At 56.3% G+C, this 15,654-nt stretch overlaps 1 protein-coding gene and 1 long non-coding RNA gene across 2 annotated transcripts; both read right to left on the minus strand.

Annotated features, from left to right (window-relative positions):
- Positions 1–375: 375 nt before the first annotated feature.
- LOC122214939 lies at positions 376–1,069 on the minus strand. The gene is made up of 2 exons (XR_006200163.1): positions 849–1,069; positions 376–574 (listed from the first exon to the last, which is right to left on the minus strand). It is a non-coding gene; the product is annotated as an uncharacterized LOC122214939 (long non-coding RNA).
- Positions 1,070–7,889: 6,820 nt separating this feature from the next.
- On the minus strand, positions 7,890–14,081 carry TCF15 (transcription factor 15). Its single transcript, XM_042930148.1, has 2 exons — positions 13,507–14,081; positions 7,890–8,320 (listed from the first exon to the last, which is right to left on the minus strand). Exons 1-2 carry the CDS (start codon positions 14,023–14,025, stop codon positions 8,246–8,248), a joined length of 594 nt encoding a protein of 197 aa, XP_042786082.1. The 5' UTR covers positions 14,026–14,081; the 3' UTR covers positions 7,890–8,245.
- Between the last annotated feature and the right edge of the window lie 1,573 nt (positions 14,082–15,654).

The following is a 15,654-nucleotide window of genomic DNA, read 5'->3' on the forward strand; positions in this document are numbered from 1 at the left end:
AAAATGGGTGAGGGGCTGTCTCAGGGGACCGAAGGAGCAACTAGACCTTGGGAAGAGACTTCACTTTTCTTCACCCAACGCTCTTGGGCGCCTTTCGAATTAGGTACCGCGGGCCAACATTTCAATTTTTTTTTTTTTTTTTTTTTTTGTAGTTAAAATTAAATGTATCTAGATAGATAAAAGATAATCTGCGGGGGTCAGAGCCTGGAAGGAGGTCCCGCCCAGAATCCCCGGGAATTAGCTGGAATTGGTCAAAGGCTACATTGTGTGGTGTGGAAATCAGGACGGGAGGAGAAGGGGGTGGGGGTGGGGGTGGGGGACACCAAAACGCCCACGCCCCAGGGCCCACTATAAAAAGCACATTTAAAAACACCAGACTGGAAACGTTTTTTTATTATTATTATTTTTTCAAAATAGCCAAAGCACGTCCCCCCAGGAGGCGTGTTGCAGCTGCGGGCCTCGGCAGTTCCCAGGTGATGTCAGTCCTGGCCAGGCGCCAGCCCCGGCCCCTTGGAGACGGTCTTGGTGGGTTCAGCTTGACTGTTTTTCCTTCCTGAGACTTGAGGACACCTTCCTGTCTCAAAGAAAGCAGCCTTTCCAGGGCTTTCTGAGAGCCACGGGCCCGGGGGGCGGTGGGCCTGGGCTGAAAGGGAGGGAGAAGCAGGGGGAGGGGGCAAGGGAGTGGGGAGGGCTGCCTCAAGAAGCAGAGTAGTGAGAGCGAAAGAGGGCCCAGCGGGGCTCCCTTACCCATCTCACAGGGGGCGGGAGGGGGTGTGCTCCTTGGGGATCCAAGGCCCGCCTCCCGACCCCTTCCTCCCCCGGCCCTGGCCGCTGCCTGGAGGACCTACTGGGGTGGGGTGGGGTTGGGGGGCAAGAGACGTTCCCACGGAGCTCCCAGCTGGTCAGGCCTTTCCTCTTCCCTGAGCTCTGGGCCCATCTCGCTGTCTTCTCTGGTTAAAGGCTTGTTGCCAGTATCTTCTGAGCTTCCAGGCTGCGTGGGTTTTCTGCAGACGGCTGAACCACAGATCGGGGTTCAAGGCCTGACTGCACTCCCGGCTGTGTGACCTCAGGGGAGCCACTGCTTCTGTGACATGGGTGAAAGGGCCCCTGCAGCGTGGTGCGCAGACTGCGGGAGACAGCCGGGTGCCTCCGGGTCCTTGGGCGGCGTCTGCTGAGCACCTGCTTTGCGCTGGCACCGGCGATGCCGCTGGGGATGCTGCAGCGCGTAGGGTGCGGTGGGCAGAGGCCCTGGCCTGCCTCGAAATCTCAGCTGTTAGCCCCTGGGCAGGAAAGGAGGGAGGTTGGTGGGGGGGGGGGGGGGGGGGGGGGGGGGGGGGGGGGGGGGGGGGGGGGGGGGGGGGGGGGGGGAGGGGCTCTGGACCCTGTGTGATCTGGGGGAGCCACGAGGATGACAGCCCCTGCCTCACTGGGGTCGGGGGTGTATACGAGTTGCTGCGCTCGAACCGCCTGGGCGCCCGGTCAGCCTCGGCTATATTCTTATTCTCCTCTGTCCACCATCACTCGCCTGTGTGCCTCACTGAGCTGCTCTGGGTGCTCGGGGGGGGGGGGGGGGGGGAGACGTATCAGGGATTATTGGGTTAATTTCGGGGGGGCCCTGGGACCCACGGGTGCCCCATCGTTCATCTGCTGCAGGGTGGGCTGGACAACTTTGCAGAAACTTTGACCCCCGGCAAAGCCTTCTCGGGCCTCAGAGCATCATCCCTGTCTCCTCGGATTCTGTGTCTCCCCCTCTCTCTGCCCCTCCCCTGCTTGCATTCTTCTCTTTCTCTCTCTCTCTCTCTCTCTCAAAAATAAATAAAATATTAAAAAAAAAAAAAAAAAAGATGATCACAGAACCTGCCTATGCAGGGGTGTTGGTATGGATTAAGCGAGGCCTTCTGTGGAAGTCTCTCAGAGCAGTGCCTCGGACTAGTGAGCCCCGTCAAGGTCACTTCCTCTCATGCTAATCTCTGCTCTGGGATGTGTCACCAGGCAATGAAAACAGTGACTGGGACACATGGAATCTGGTTCTGACTCATCTCTGACTCACTGGGTGACATTGGGGATGCGCCTTGCCTGCTCTGGGCCTCAGTTTCCCCACTGGTGGAAACTCCAAGGAGATGAGCTCCGGAGGCCCTTGCACTGAGACCCTCCAGGAGTCTGTGTTTAAACCTCTCCAGTATTGGGAGCATGAGTACTACCAGGGAGCCTGTGGAAGAGGCAGATTCTGGGACCCATCCTGCCCAGGCTGGACCCTGGGATCCTCTGAGGATTTCACCCCTGAGACAGGGGTGAAACCTAGGCTGGGCAGTGCCCTTTTCTGTCTTGTTCTGGAAGCCCGGGTTCAGTTGGGGTCCTATGGGACCAGACACACACCTGATGAGGCCATGGAGGGCAGCCAGAACACTTGGTTCAAATCCACTCGCTTAACAGCTTCCCTGTGACCTTGAACAAGTTCTGTAACCTCCCTGCGTCTCAGTTCTTATCCACAAAATGGGGCAATAATAGCACGGCCCTGTAGAGTAGGCTAAATGGATTAACTTATGTAAAATACACGGACCAAGGACTGATACCTAGCAGGCTTTCAAAAAGTGAGGCATTTTTCCAAGCTCGGAAGCCCTGGGCGTTAAGAAAAAACAACTCCTGAATTCCACCAGCCTTCCTTCCTACAAGGTCAGTTTGCCCCAGTCTACAAAGCCTTTCTAGTCCACCATATGCAGAATGTGCTGAGATGAGGAAAACCAGGGCCCAGAGAGGGGGCGATACCCAGCCCAGGTCACACAGGAACCCTGGACAAGCAAGCCCAGGCCAGGGTTCCTGCTTTCCAGCCGGTTCACCCTGAGCGCCTCCCCGGTTTCCAGGCCCTGCTGGCCTGCCCTCTGACCCTGGCCCCCTGGGAGCCTGATCCCAGGCCCGTGGGGTCTGTAAGTCTGGTCTGGATTAGACACGCTGAGAAGTAAACGCTGGCCCCCCCAGCAGGCTGCCAGGCGGGACCCGTGCTCACAGCTGCTGAGGCTCACAGGGACATAAATCATGGTGGCAGGTGGCTCGGGGACTGGGACCACCCTAGCCTCCCAAAGGGCACAGGGGCCTAAGAGTCACGGGCAGGGATGCCTGGGTCCACCAGGGGTATTTTCTGTCCGCAGCTGAAGTAAGGGCGAGTCAGAGGGGGCCAGGAGACCGTTTGGCAGACCTCATATCCTCGCAGGCCAAAGCCTCAACTTCGTTTTAGCTTTTCATTCTGCAATCATTTCCAAACATACAGAGGAGAGAAAAGTGGTGCACGAAACTCCAATACGCCCTTTACCTGGATTCACCACCTCTGAGCACTTGGCTATATTTGCTGTATCCTTCTCTGGCTCACAGACGTTTTTGTGGAAACATTTGAGAGTGAGTCGTCTACATCGCGTTCCTCTACCCCTCAACCATACTTCAGGGTGTCTTTCTTCCTTCCTTTCTTCCTCTTTGTTTTAATTTCAGAGGGAGAGGGGCAGAGGGAAGGAGGGAGAGAGAGAATCTTAAAAAACACTTTTTTTTCATGTTCATTTATTTTTGAGAGAGACAGAGACAGAATGTGAGTGGGTTAGGGGCAGAGAGAGAGGGAGACACAGAATCCGAAGCAGGCTCCAGGCTCCGAGCTGTCAGCACAGAGTCTGACGCGGGGCTCGAACTCACAAGCCACGAGATCATGACCTGAACCGAAGTCAGACGCTCAAATGACTGAGCCACCCAGGCGCCCCAGGATGTATTCCTTCCTTCCTTCCTTCCTTCCTTCCTTCCTTCCTTCCTTCCTTCCTTCCTTCTTTTTTTAATGTTTATTTTGAGAGAGAATGTGAGTGAGCAGGGGAGGGGCAGAGAGAGTTGTAGAGAGACCATCCCAGGCAGGCTCTCACTGTCTGTGTGGAGCCTGATGCGGGGCTCGAACTCACAAACCGTGAGATGATCCTGGGTCGAAATCAAGAATCAGATGCTTAACCAACTGAGCCATCCAGGCGCCCCCCACCCCCCCCCCCCCCCCCCCCGCCCCACAGGGTGTATTTCTTAAGCACAAGGATATCCTCTTACATAACCATATGGTTAACAAATTCGGAAAATGTAACATTGCTACAATACTTTTCTCTATTGTTCTTATTCCGATTTTGTCAACTGTCTTCTGTGGTATATTCCCCTGCAGTACAGGCCTCACCGCAGGGTCACGTCCTGCATTTTGTTCTCCGGGTCTCAACTTTTGATATCATATGCACATGGGGTAGAAACACACAGTAGCTGGCGACACAGACATTCGACCCTACATGTACGTCCTGTAAATTGATATTTTGGTAAGTCCTCTATTTAATGTTCTCATGATAATGCATTGTCTTTGTGACTGCGTGTGGGTGCTTAAGAGTTGACCTGCTATAGGGGCGCCTGGGTGGCTCAGTCGGTTAAGCCAGCCTCCGACTTCGAGGACTTCAGACGCTTAAGGTCATGATCTTATAGTTTGTGGGTTCGAGCCCCGCGTCGGGCTCTGTGCTGACAGCTCAGAGCCTGGAGCCTGTTTCAGATTCTGTGTCTCCCCCTCTCTCTACCCCTCCCCTGCTCATGCTCTGTGTCTCTCTGTCTCTCAATAATAAACGTTAAAAATTTTTTTAATAAAAAAAAAGTTAACCTGCTACATACACCATACTTTTTGGAATTCTGTTTTGTGGTGTTTTTTAATCTAACAGGAGCCTCATAAAATGGAAGCAATTGGGCTAATGAAGGGAGCTTAATGCAATGGAGGAGCCCTGGCTGGAGGAAGGGGTACTGCACTCTTAGTCCTGCTCAGATCCAAATGCTGTGCAACCGTGGTCCATCGCTGCCCTTCTCTGGGCTTTGGTTTCCTCACTGCCACCGGCAACCTCTGAGGTCTTTTGCTTGCAATTGTGAAGTTAGGGATGGGAGCCCTGTGTATCGAGGAAGGATGCCTGGGTTCCTAGTGGCCCAGCAGGGCCAGGGGCTCTCTGGGAGACCCAGGCAGGCTGCTCCCTCTGTATCGGCTCAATCTCCTCATTGTGAAATGAGGGACTATGAGATCACGTTCACGCGGATGCTCCTGGTGTCTAAGAAGGCTTGAGTGGAGAGTGCGACCTGAAATTTAAGCCTCCCCTTCAGGGTCCAACACGGCCTGGCTGAAGTTGGTCACCGCCTCAACCCTCGGTTTCTTTTCCCTGAACTCCTTTGCTCCTCTGGCTCCAAGCTGGCCGTCGCTCAGGGACCCTTGGGGAGCCTGGCTGGGCTGGCCCATCCCGAGGGGGGGAAGCGCATGCATTGGGGGTGGGGATGTTGAGCAAGTGTCCTCTCCCCCCCCCCCCCCCCCCCCCCCCGAGGTACTGGCCCACGGCTATGCCTTTTCCAAGTCACATGTGTTGGGCTGGCCTCGCAGCTCACCAAGGCTCGGGCATTAATTCTGCATTACCCAGGAGGCTCCGGGAAGCCCGAAAGCTGCAAAATGCACAGGACAGAGCACTCTGCAGCCGTGAACAAGTCCAAAGTGGCTCTGTACGCTGAAGGCTTTCCAAGACGTAAGGAAATTCTGTTGTGCAGAACAGTATGTGTCCCAGGCTCCCACTCGTGTGGGAACACGGTGTGCGTGTGGCTTGCCTATATATATGCCAACTGTTTCTGCAGGAATCCCGGAGACCCTGGGATCCCCGGGACCCAACCCCAAGAGGAGGAGCCCAAGGGAGGTATGTACTTTTCACTGCGCACTGTTGGATTCAACTCGAATTCCTCGCCCAGTGCGTAAGTGTGGTCTATTAAAAACTATCCAGCCAGGCAAAACGACTGATTATCATTCTGTCCTCTATTCGTGCTGGTTAGAGATTGGGCAGGGTGGCGGTCGGGCAGTTTCTCTGGGGTCACCTGGCAAACCTGGTGGCAGAAGTGAGCCTCCAGCCCAGAGCACCCAAGTGTCTGCTTTGTCCCCACTCCCAGGTTTCCTGCCATTGACAGAGTCACAGTCCTTTTCCTATGGCTTTGCCAGGGGCTGCCTGGCCCTGGCCCTGGGCAGACACGGGGAATGCAATGTGCTTTCCTAATTAGCTCCCCAACTGGGAAGCAGGACCGCACCGGGACAGGATAGGCAAGAGCAGTGTCCTGAAACACCAGGGAAATGGGGGGAATGGAGTGAGGGTGCTTGGGAAGCTCCCCCAGGCGGGACCGCAGCCCCTTAGGGCCCTCCTTCCTCCACTTCCCACACCAAAGAGGTTACATGAGGTGCTTTTACAGCCCCTCCAACCTGGACTGACCCCCTCGTTCTCCTGGGGCCTCCGTTTCCATCTGCGAGGCAGGCAGGGTGGGCGTGGCTCAGCGCCTGGCACGGAGAGGGCACCCAGGAACCCGTGGATCTGCAAAACGGCAGCCCCACGTCAGGCCCCATCAAAAGGTCAAGTGCGGCGGGTGGCAGGGCCCAGTGGATACAAGCATAGACTGGCCGGGCTTCGGTCAGTAACTGCTAATTACAAGTGCTTGTTAAATACGTTCGAAAAACAGGCATGAGTGTACCCTGAGGAAAGGAAGGGTGGCTGCCTGGCCCTTCGCCTCCCCTGGCCCTTCTCTCTCTCTCTGCCTTTCCCTCCCTCCAGCCTCCTGAGCCTCTCTGATCCTGGCCTCACAGGGACAGTCCCAGCCCAAGAGCCGAGCGCACCTGGTTCTACTGACCAGCTGCCTCCATCACCATCTTGGCTGAATCCGCGAAATGGGGAAACAGCAGCCTTCACCACGCGGGGCCCGCTGGGGCACAACCGGGACCTGGGGGCTGGCCCTCCAGTGGGGCATCTCCGGGCCAGGGGAAGGCTTTAGGGGTGGACGGACCTCACATCACCATCCTGCCACATGCCTTTGGGTGTCACTGGCCCCCCAAATCATCTCAGCTAAAACAGGGGTAAGGAGGGGCGCCTGGGTGGCTCAGTCGGTTAAGCGTCCGACTTCAGCCAGGTCACGATCTCGCGGTCTGTGAGTTCGAGCCCCGCGTCAGGCTCTGGGCTGATGGCTCGGAGCCTGGAGCCTGTTTCCGATTCTGTGTCTCCCTCTCTCTCTGCCCCTCCCCCGTTCATGCTCTGTCTCTCTCTGTCCCAAAAATAAATAAAAAACGTTGAAAAAAAAATTAAAAAAAAAAAAAAAAAAAAAAAAAAAAAAAAAAAAGAAAAATAAAACAGGGGTAAGGATATCCCCCTTAGCACACGCTCCCTGTCTGTGAAGACACGGAGAAGGGACGGGTTACAGTCTAGCACGTTCGAGTGGAGTTAAGTAGCTACTAAAGGAAGGAGGCTACCCTTTACCTTTGTGTGCTGACTTGGGATGACAGCCAACGTAGATCAGGAAACAGAGTGCAAAGGAGCTGAAAGCAAGGACGACATGCTACTCTTTGGGTAAAGAGTGGAAGAAAGTATATACATACATATATATTTTTTCTGCATTTGCTTGGTTATTCATAGGGAATGGGACATCACAAAATCTGGTGGCCAAGGCTGCCCGCAGCGGGGGAACTAGTGGCTGGGGGACACAAGGGAGGGGAACTTTACCATGTTTCCTCTTGTACCTTTTGACTTGTGAACCATGTGAATAAATACATCCCTTATTCACAAATAAATACATTTAACATTTCTTGCCAACCACATCAGACAGCTAGTGACTGTTCACGAAGACTGTGGGGAAAGTTTAGTTATCCTGACTTCCGGAGAGGGGTCCTCCTGACGTCCCCCGGCCCCACACCCTCCAGGGCACAGGGGAGCACCTGCGGCATCTGGGCCTCTGTCAAGGGTCTAGGAGAGAGGCCACCTCCGACCTCTGCCGGGAGTCCCCCTCCCCCATTCTTCAGATGGGAATATCTTTTATTTAAAAATACTTTTTTATTTTAAACCCACCAATTCTCTCTCTCTCTCTCTCTCACACACACACACACGCACACACACACACACTCATTCACAGATATGCACACATCCTCTGTCACCAACAGTCTTTGTTTTTCCAAAAGTTCTGCCTTGTCTCTGACCAGCTAGGGCTGGGACTGGCTGGATGGGTCCTCATGGCTCTCTGGGGTGTGGTGGAGATGTCCCAGGGAGCCTGCCCACAGGGTCATGGGCCCAGACCGTGGTCCTCAGGTCCCAACACGAAAGAGGTTTGGGTTGGGCTCCTGGGGTCTTCTCCCCTGTTCAACCAGCGGCTGCCCTCTGGCCTCCTTCTCCGGGGTCCTGCGTGGAATAACTGCCATAGGGGTCTAGGCTCATCTCCGTGGCACTCGGAGGGGGGCTACCCCCCTCACCTTCAAGCAGCTGCCCCCCAGGTCACGACGGCCACCCTGCAGGAGGAAAGAAGTTCGATCAGGTCACCATGAACGCTGGAACTAACCTCTGTGTCCAGCACTAGGGGACCTCATAAATAAATCACAGCCGCACAATAAACTTCTCCACAGCAGAAGGCAGAAGAGACTCTTCAGGACTGATAGGGAATACTGGAGAGATAACATCATTCAAGGACAAAAGCAACAACTGAGTGGATGTTCCTGTGTGCTGAGATTTCTGGAGAGAAGGGCATAAGGGAAATTGCTAATGGGTTTCCTCAGAGGAGAGGAATTTCGTGAGGAGGAGGCAAGATGGATGGGAGGGAGACTTTTTTTCTTTTTTTAATGCTATGTAACGTTTTACCTTTTTTTTTTTTTTTTTTAATGTTTTCATTTATTTTTGAGACAGAGACAGAGCATGAGCAGGGGAGGGGCAGAGAGAGAGGGAGACACAGAATCCAAAGCAGGCTCCAGGCTCCGAGCTGTCAGCACAGAGCCTGACATGGCACTTGAACTCACGGACTGTGAGATCATGACCTGAGCCAAAGTCTGACACCCAACTGACTGAGCCACCCAGGCGCCCCACATTTTACCTTTTTCATGTCTTCCCTATGTAATTTGTTGTTTCTTTTTTTTTTTTAATCCAATACATTTTAACATTTTTTTTTAACGTTTATTTATTTTTGAGACAGAGAGAGACAGCATGAACGGGGGAGGGTCAGGGAGAGAGGGAGACACAGAATCTGAAACAGGCTCCAGGCTCTGAGCCATCAGCACAGAGCCTGACGCGGAGCTTGAACTCACGAACCATGAGATCATGACCTGAGCCGAAGTCAGATGCTTAACCGACTGAGCCACCCAGGCGCCCCAAATCCAATACATTTTAAATCATAATATTTTACATTTACAAACAAACCCCACAGTGGATCCTCCCCACTGCCCCATCGTCCGCCCAGTGGCTCACTCATCAACCTTCAGAAGTAGACTGTGGATTTCTGGCCTCCCTAAGGTGTTCTCTCCACCAGGAACGTGCTCTCTGGTCCTGTCTCCCTGGGAGGGCTTCTCTTCCTGCCACTACCCGGCACTTCTGGGGACATTCTACCAGGATTAAACTTAGAAGGGGACGGCAGGGTCTCTTTTTGTTCCCCATCAGGCTGGGGGCTCAGGGGGTGGTAGGGAAAAGTCCTTCACTCTGTAGCCCTGAGCCTGGTGTGGAGCAGGCACCGACGAATGCTGCTTGAATCAGTGGTGCCCACTGGAAGATGGGCAAATGATGGCAGCACCCGAAGCCACCTGTCCTTCACCCTGCAGGGGTTGTCCCTACCCGGTATTGTGAGGTCTGACACGTGGGTTTCATCCTCACTCTAAGTCAGTGAGGTCATGGGCATTAGAGCAACCCCTCTGTTGAGGCTCCCGCTGTGGAATGCCTGGACCAGAGGCACCCAGCCAGTTGGTAAAAAAGCTGGGCTAGAAATCCACGTGGTCCGACAGTCAGTTCTGCTTCCAGGACACGTTGGTATCTGAAATCCCACTGCAAACGCTCACCCCACCAAGCCTGGCGAGGAGATGGCAGGACAGGCATCTTTCTCAGCCATCTAGAGAAACAGCCAACCGTCTGGGAGCTCTGCCCCCTGTCCCCTCCGCCCCTGGGCCCAGGTTGGGGCAGATCCGTCCAGATGTGAGCCCAGCCTCCCTCGAGGCTCTCCGGGCCCAGGGACAACATGTTCATTCACAGGCAGGGCTATTTTGAGGGCTGAGGCCACCGTCCCAGCAGAGCCTGGGGCTTAGGCTTCTCACACAAATCTGGCAGGAGTGGCTGAGAAAGGGGGACAGGAGTGGGGAGGAAGAGGGTGTAGCGTGCTGGGGGGTAAAAACACTGGCCTCTCACTCTTTCACTCTATTTCCTCGGGACGGGCAGAGGGGTTTTTTTTTGGGGGGGGGGGGGAAGGGGGCGGGACTCCTCTACCCCAAGTCTGGCAGGCATGAGGAGACCCTGGTCTCATGATAACGCTGGGACCCTTCCTCTCCCTGAACTTCAGTGTCTTCGTCTATGACGTGGGGACACAGTGATTCTACTGCCGCCCCAGGATGCAGCGTCATGCAAATGCAGCTGTGAAGGAGACTTGCAAAGTGCCAAAAGCACTTAGAAGGGCCCTGACTAGGCCCCGGCTTCTCTGTCCCCTAGGAACTCAGCGCCCAGGGCTCTGGGAAGCACGGTGGTTAGGAGCTGGGCTGGAGTGAAACAGATCTGAGCTTCAACCCCCGCTCTGCCTCGAACTACCTGTCAGACCTCAGGCAGGTGCCTTCACCTCACTGAGCCTGTTTCCCCACATGAAACGTGGAGCTGCTGTGAGGACTGATTATACGTACTTATAGGTGAAGCCCTTAGCACAGCATCACGCACACCCTAAGTGTTTAATAGGTGTTCACAAGTGGGGCGCCTGGCTGGCTCAGCCCGGTAAGCGCTTGACTCCCGCTCAGATCGTGATCTCGCGGTTCACAAGTTCAAGCCCCGCGTCGGGCTCTGTGCTGACAGTTCCGAGCCCGGAGCCTGCTTCGGATTCTGTGTCTCCCTCTCTTTCTGCCCCTCCCCTGCTCACGCTCTCTCTCAAAAAATAAACATTAAAATTTTTTTTTTTTTTAAATAGATGTTCACAAGTATCATTATCAGCATCACCTGGTAACGGTACCCCCTGCCCCACCACCCGCCGGGCCACGTCAGCTCCTGAGCTGCTTATGCCAACTGGGGAGCGCCTTCCAAGATGATACTATCCAGCTCCACCCCCAGGTGACAGAAGGGGAAATGGGAGAGACAAGAACCCCACTCCCATCTCCTACTTGCCATTTCCATCACAGAGGGCCACACCAAACCCCTCCTTAAACAGAAAGATGCTCCAGAGAACAGGGTGGTCCACGGTGACCCCCACCTCAGCCATGTGGGAGGGAGGGGCTCAGAGTAGAGAGGCAGACTCTGGGTCTTGGAGCTGTCTGGCCCCCAAGGCTCAGAAGGGAGCCCCTGCAGTGGCCCCACAAGACAGCCAGCTTTCTTTCAGTGGAGGCTTCGAGGGGCCAGAGCTGGCCAGGATCGCCCCTCTCGCCTAATCCCAGAGGAGCCTGTAGGGATGAGCCTGGCTTCTGCAGCCAAATTTGGCTAGGTTCTTGGTCCTGTAGACAGATTGCAGGGAAACAGGCAGACCTGGGCAGCGTCCCTGGGATCCATGGGATAGGTGGAAACCAGCAGAAAGAATTCCCCCACCTGCTGTTGGTGTTCAGGCATGGTAGGCACACCCTCTCCCCTGAGGCCTGCCCTGACAGTCCCCCACCCCGACTAACCTTTCCCACTTCCCAATCAGGCAGGCCTGAATCCGAACCCTCATCTCATCACGGACGGCGTCTCGGAACCAGTGACAGCACTGGTAGGCAGGTGGGGATAACCAGAGGCCCTCCCTCCCCCACTGCCACTGAGGATCTTTAACCATAATATGTGAACAGTGCTTAGCACAGGAAATCAGCGCCCAACAAGCCTGCCTCCCCTCTGTGCTCTGCCCCTTTCCTTCTCTACGTCATGCATCCTGATGCCAACTCTCGAAGTGCCCTGTCCCTAGAACACCTTTCCTTACCCCCTCACCAGCCTTGTCTCTGTTCCCAAGCATCTGTCCGGAGTTCAGCCCCTGGCTGGGGGCACCTTCTGGGCTCTGACAGTCCCTTGGTGCTCCGCCTCCCCACCAGGGGAGTGCAGCATCCCTGTCTCCATGGCCTTGGTCTGGCCCTGCCCCTGCACGGGGAGATCCTGACTGTGATGGGTGGGGACCCACGACCTGCCTCTCTGGGAATGTTCTCAGGGCCACCAAAAGGCGACTGTTGGGTAGATAAGGTTGGATGAACTGAATGAACAGGTGAAGCGCATCACCGTGGGCCCAGCCAGCCCTTCACATCTGGAGGCCTGAGGCCCACCTGGCTTCCCCTCCCAGCCTGGAACGCTGACCAGGGCCCACGGCTGGGAGCGGCAGGGTACAAACCAGAGCCTAAGAAAACTGACTCAGGGAATTTGAAGCAGCCATGGGGGTGAGCGGCCAGACTGGGAGTCTGATGAGTCAGAGGAGGGTGGTCTGAGGCCAGGACCCAGAGGCTTCCCCAGAACAGAGTGAAGCGGGGGACCCAGAGCAGCTGTTAAGAACCGAAGAATGGGGGTCTCAGAGGCCTGGCTCCATCCCTCGTGGCCTTTCACTTTCCAAAAGGCTGTGGGCCCCTCAGGGGCTCAGGGGCTCTCCCAGTCTCCAGGACCAAGAGGGAAAGATGAGGGATGAAGCGGGCTCCTTGGGGCCCAGGCAGGAGGAGAGCCAGCTTTCAACCAGGAGAGCCCCCAGGCAACCTGTGCCGCTACCCAGCCCCCCTCGCCCGCTCCCAGGCTGGCTCTCATCCTTGTCAGAGCGCGCGGGACGCACCACGAGATCCTAACTCCACCTCTGTCTAGCGGACTCAACAATGACTCTGCCCCACACTCCATCCCGTTTGGGGCTGGGGTGCCCTCAGGAGACCCCCCTCTTCACTCCTGCTCATCGCTGGCTGCCTCAGAGTTTTAGCTGGGGGTATGCGTCCCTTTTGCTGCTTCTCAGTCTCCTGCCCTCGGGTCAAGTCTTAGGATGCGGGACCACTACTTTACTGGGAAGGGTAGTTCGGGGCAACAGGCACGCAGCGAGCAACCGAGCCTGCGTCCTGGTTTCCCAGGTGAGTAACTGTGGGCATGGGATCACACCCCGCCAGCCTCGGATCTTCATCAGGGATAAAACGGCCAGAATAACTACCTGCCTGGCTGAGTTCTTGGGAAGGTGAAAGGGGACGAGGAACGCACCTCGCACACAGGAAGAGCCCAATAAATGATGCCCTTTGTAACCATTTCCTCACGCTCTTTCCCCAGCACACCTTCAGGGAAAGGGGTGTCTCTCAACGAGCAATGTCCGCTCTCAAAGAAATGCCCGAGCTCTGGGCTTTCCTGCACCACTTTGAGCGAGCGGTTGTGTTCCATCCACACCAAACCCTGGGCTTGGAGCGCAGCACCCCCCCCCTGCAGCCCCCCGACGAATTTCCTGTCGCTTCCCCCTCTCTTCAACTGGGGTCCCTGCTCCTCTTCTGCTCCCTAGGAGGCCCCGTCCCCCCGCCAACCCCTGCCCCGCGGCCACAGTCCTGGGGCTCCGCGCACTCACCCCTTTGCGCTGGTTGCTGAGGCAGAAGGTGCAGATGGAGCGCGGCTGGCGGCCGCCGTCGGGGGCAGCGGGGACCGCGCTCTTTGCACTGCCGGCCGCCCGGAAGCACGGCTGCCCGTCGTCGGCCGCGTCCCCCAGCAGCAGCACGTTGGCCAGGTGCGCGATGTAGCTGGACGCCAGGCGCAGCGTCTCGATCTTGGACAGCTTGCGGTCCACCGGCTCGGTGGGGATGAGCGTGCGCAGCGCCGTGAAGGCCGTGTTCACGCTCTGCGTGCGGTCCCGCTCCCGCGCGTTGGCCGCCTGCCGCTGTCGCACCACCACCACGGGGCCCGCGCCGCCGCCCGCCCGCCGCCCGCCCCCGGGGCCCGGGCCGCGCCGCGCCGCCTCCAGGCCCTCGCAGCAGCCGAACGACTGGTCGGACGCGTCGCTCTCGCTGCGGTTCTCCTCGTCCTCGCTCAGCAGCCGCACGTCCGGGTACAGCACGTGCGCGCCGACGGGGCGCAGCAGCGCGAACGCCATGGGCGCCCGGCCGCGTCCCTCCGTGCGCCGCGTCCCAGCGTCTGCCGCGCCCCGCCGTGCGCTGCCGCGCGCTCCCACGGCCCCGCCGGCCCCCGCCTTATAGCCGGGGAGGGGCCAATCACGAGGCCGCCCCGGCGGGGGCGGAGGCCGCCACCCTGGCCAATGGGGAGGCGCCCGCCGCGCCCCGGCCAATGGCGAAGCGCCCGCGCCCCCGGTTCCCCAGGTTGAAAGCAGCCCGCGAGCTAAGTGACCCGCCCTGAAGGCTTCAGTCCCCGCCGGCGAGCGGGGCGAGGGGCTGGGGGGTCTGGGGGTTTGGGGTGGGTGTGCCCAGGTCTGGACCCTTTATCCGCGGTCTAGACGCGCAGGGGGACTCTCTTGGCTTCAGTTTCCTCGTTCCCAAAGAGGATTGCAGAGAAACTAGCCTGGGGTTTTCCCGCCTTCACATTCTAATGCTGCGGTTCTGCAACTTTCGTTTGTGTAAGACTTGGGGAAGGGGGGCTGTTGACAGGACAGATCCCTGGGTTCCCCCCGTTCTGATTCAGCAGGTCTGGAATGGGACCCAGGAATCTGCATTAGGGTGGTGTCCACGAAGAACACGTAGAGAAACACTGGAATCTTTCCAACTAAGGATTCCACAGTGTCACATCCTTAACAGCAAACTTAAAAAAAAAAAAAAAAAAAAAAAAAAAAAAAGACGAAACAAAAACAACACGCACAAACGCCAGTAGCTTCATTCATTCATTCATTCATTCATTTATTCATTCATTTATTCATTCAACAAGTATTTCTTGGATCCCTGCTATGTCAGGAATGGTTTTAGGTCTGAGAATAGAGAGGTGACCAACTCTGCCCTCATGGAATTGACATTTTGGTTGACGTCCTACCTTGTGCCACCCACTGTGCTGAGTACTTTACTGATCTTTACTGCTCCTTGCTGAAGTTGTGGGGGGTACCCCCGACCCCGATTTACAGATGACAGAGCTCTGGCCTTCAGTCTTAACAAGAAGTGAGTGGAGCCATTAACCCCAGCCTGTGACTTCACTATCACCCCTGTCCCGCTAACCGCCCCCCCCCCAATAAAATGCAAATTGCGGGGCACCTGGGTGGCTCAGTCGGTTGGGCAGCCGACTTCGGCTCAGGTCAGGATCTCGCGGTCCGTGAGTTCGAGCCCCGCGTCGGGCTCTGTGCTGACAGCTCAGAGCCTGGAGCCTGCTTCAGATTCTGTGTCTCCCTCTCTCTGACCCTCCCCCGTTCATGCTCTGTCTCTCTCTGTCTCAAAAATAAATAAACGTTAAAAAAAAAAATTAAAAAAAAAATGCAAATTGCTTTCCAGGGCGCCTGGGTGGCTAAGTTGGTTAAGCCTCTGAGTTCGGCTCAGGTCATGATCTCGCGGTCAGTGGGTTCGAGCCCCGCGTCGGGCTCTGTGCTGACAGCTCAGAGCCTGTCTTCGCATTCTGTGTCTCTCCCTCTCTGCCCCTCCCCCCCCAAACTAAAGTAAAACATAAAAAAAAAAACTTTTTAAAATGCAAATTGCTTTCCTACACTCCCCACAATCCCACCCTGGCTCCATATCCATGCCCCCCTCCCTCTTTGGAATGCCACCACACACATGGTGGGGGGGAGGGAGGC

This window comes from Panthera leo, chromosome A3, assembly GCF_018350215.1.
Source record: "Panthera leo isolate Ple1 chromosome A3, P.leo_Ple1_pat1.1, whole genome shotgun sequence".
Classification (NCBI taxonomy): Eukaryota; Metazoa; Chordata; class Mammalia; order Carnivora; family Felidae; genus Panthera; species Panthera leo.

Bases quoted from the DNA above. Each gene is read 5' to 3' on its own strand.
- TCF15 (XM_042930148.1), bottom strand. From the start codon at position 14,025: ATGGCGTTCGCGCTGCTGCGCCCCGTCGGCGCGCACGTGCTGTACCCG. The intron at 8,321-13,506 runs GTGAGTGCGCGG...TTCCTCCTGCAG, and splicing joins TCAGCAACCAGCGCAAAGGG to GGTGGCCGTCGTGACCTGGG.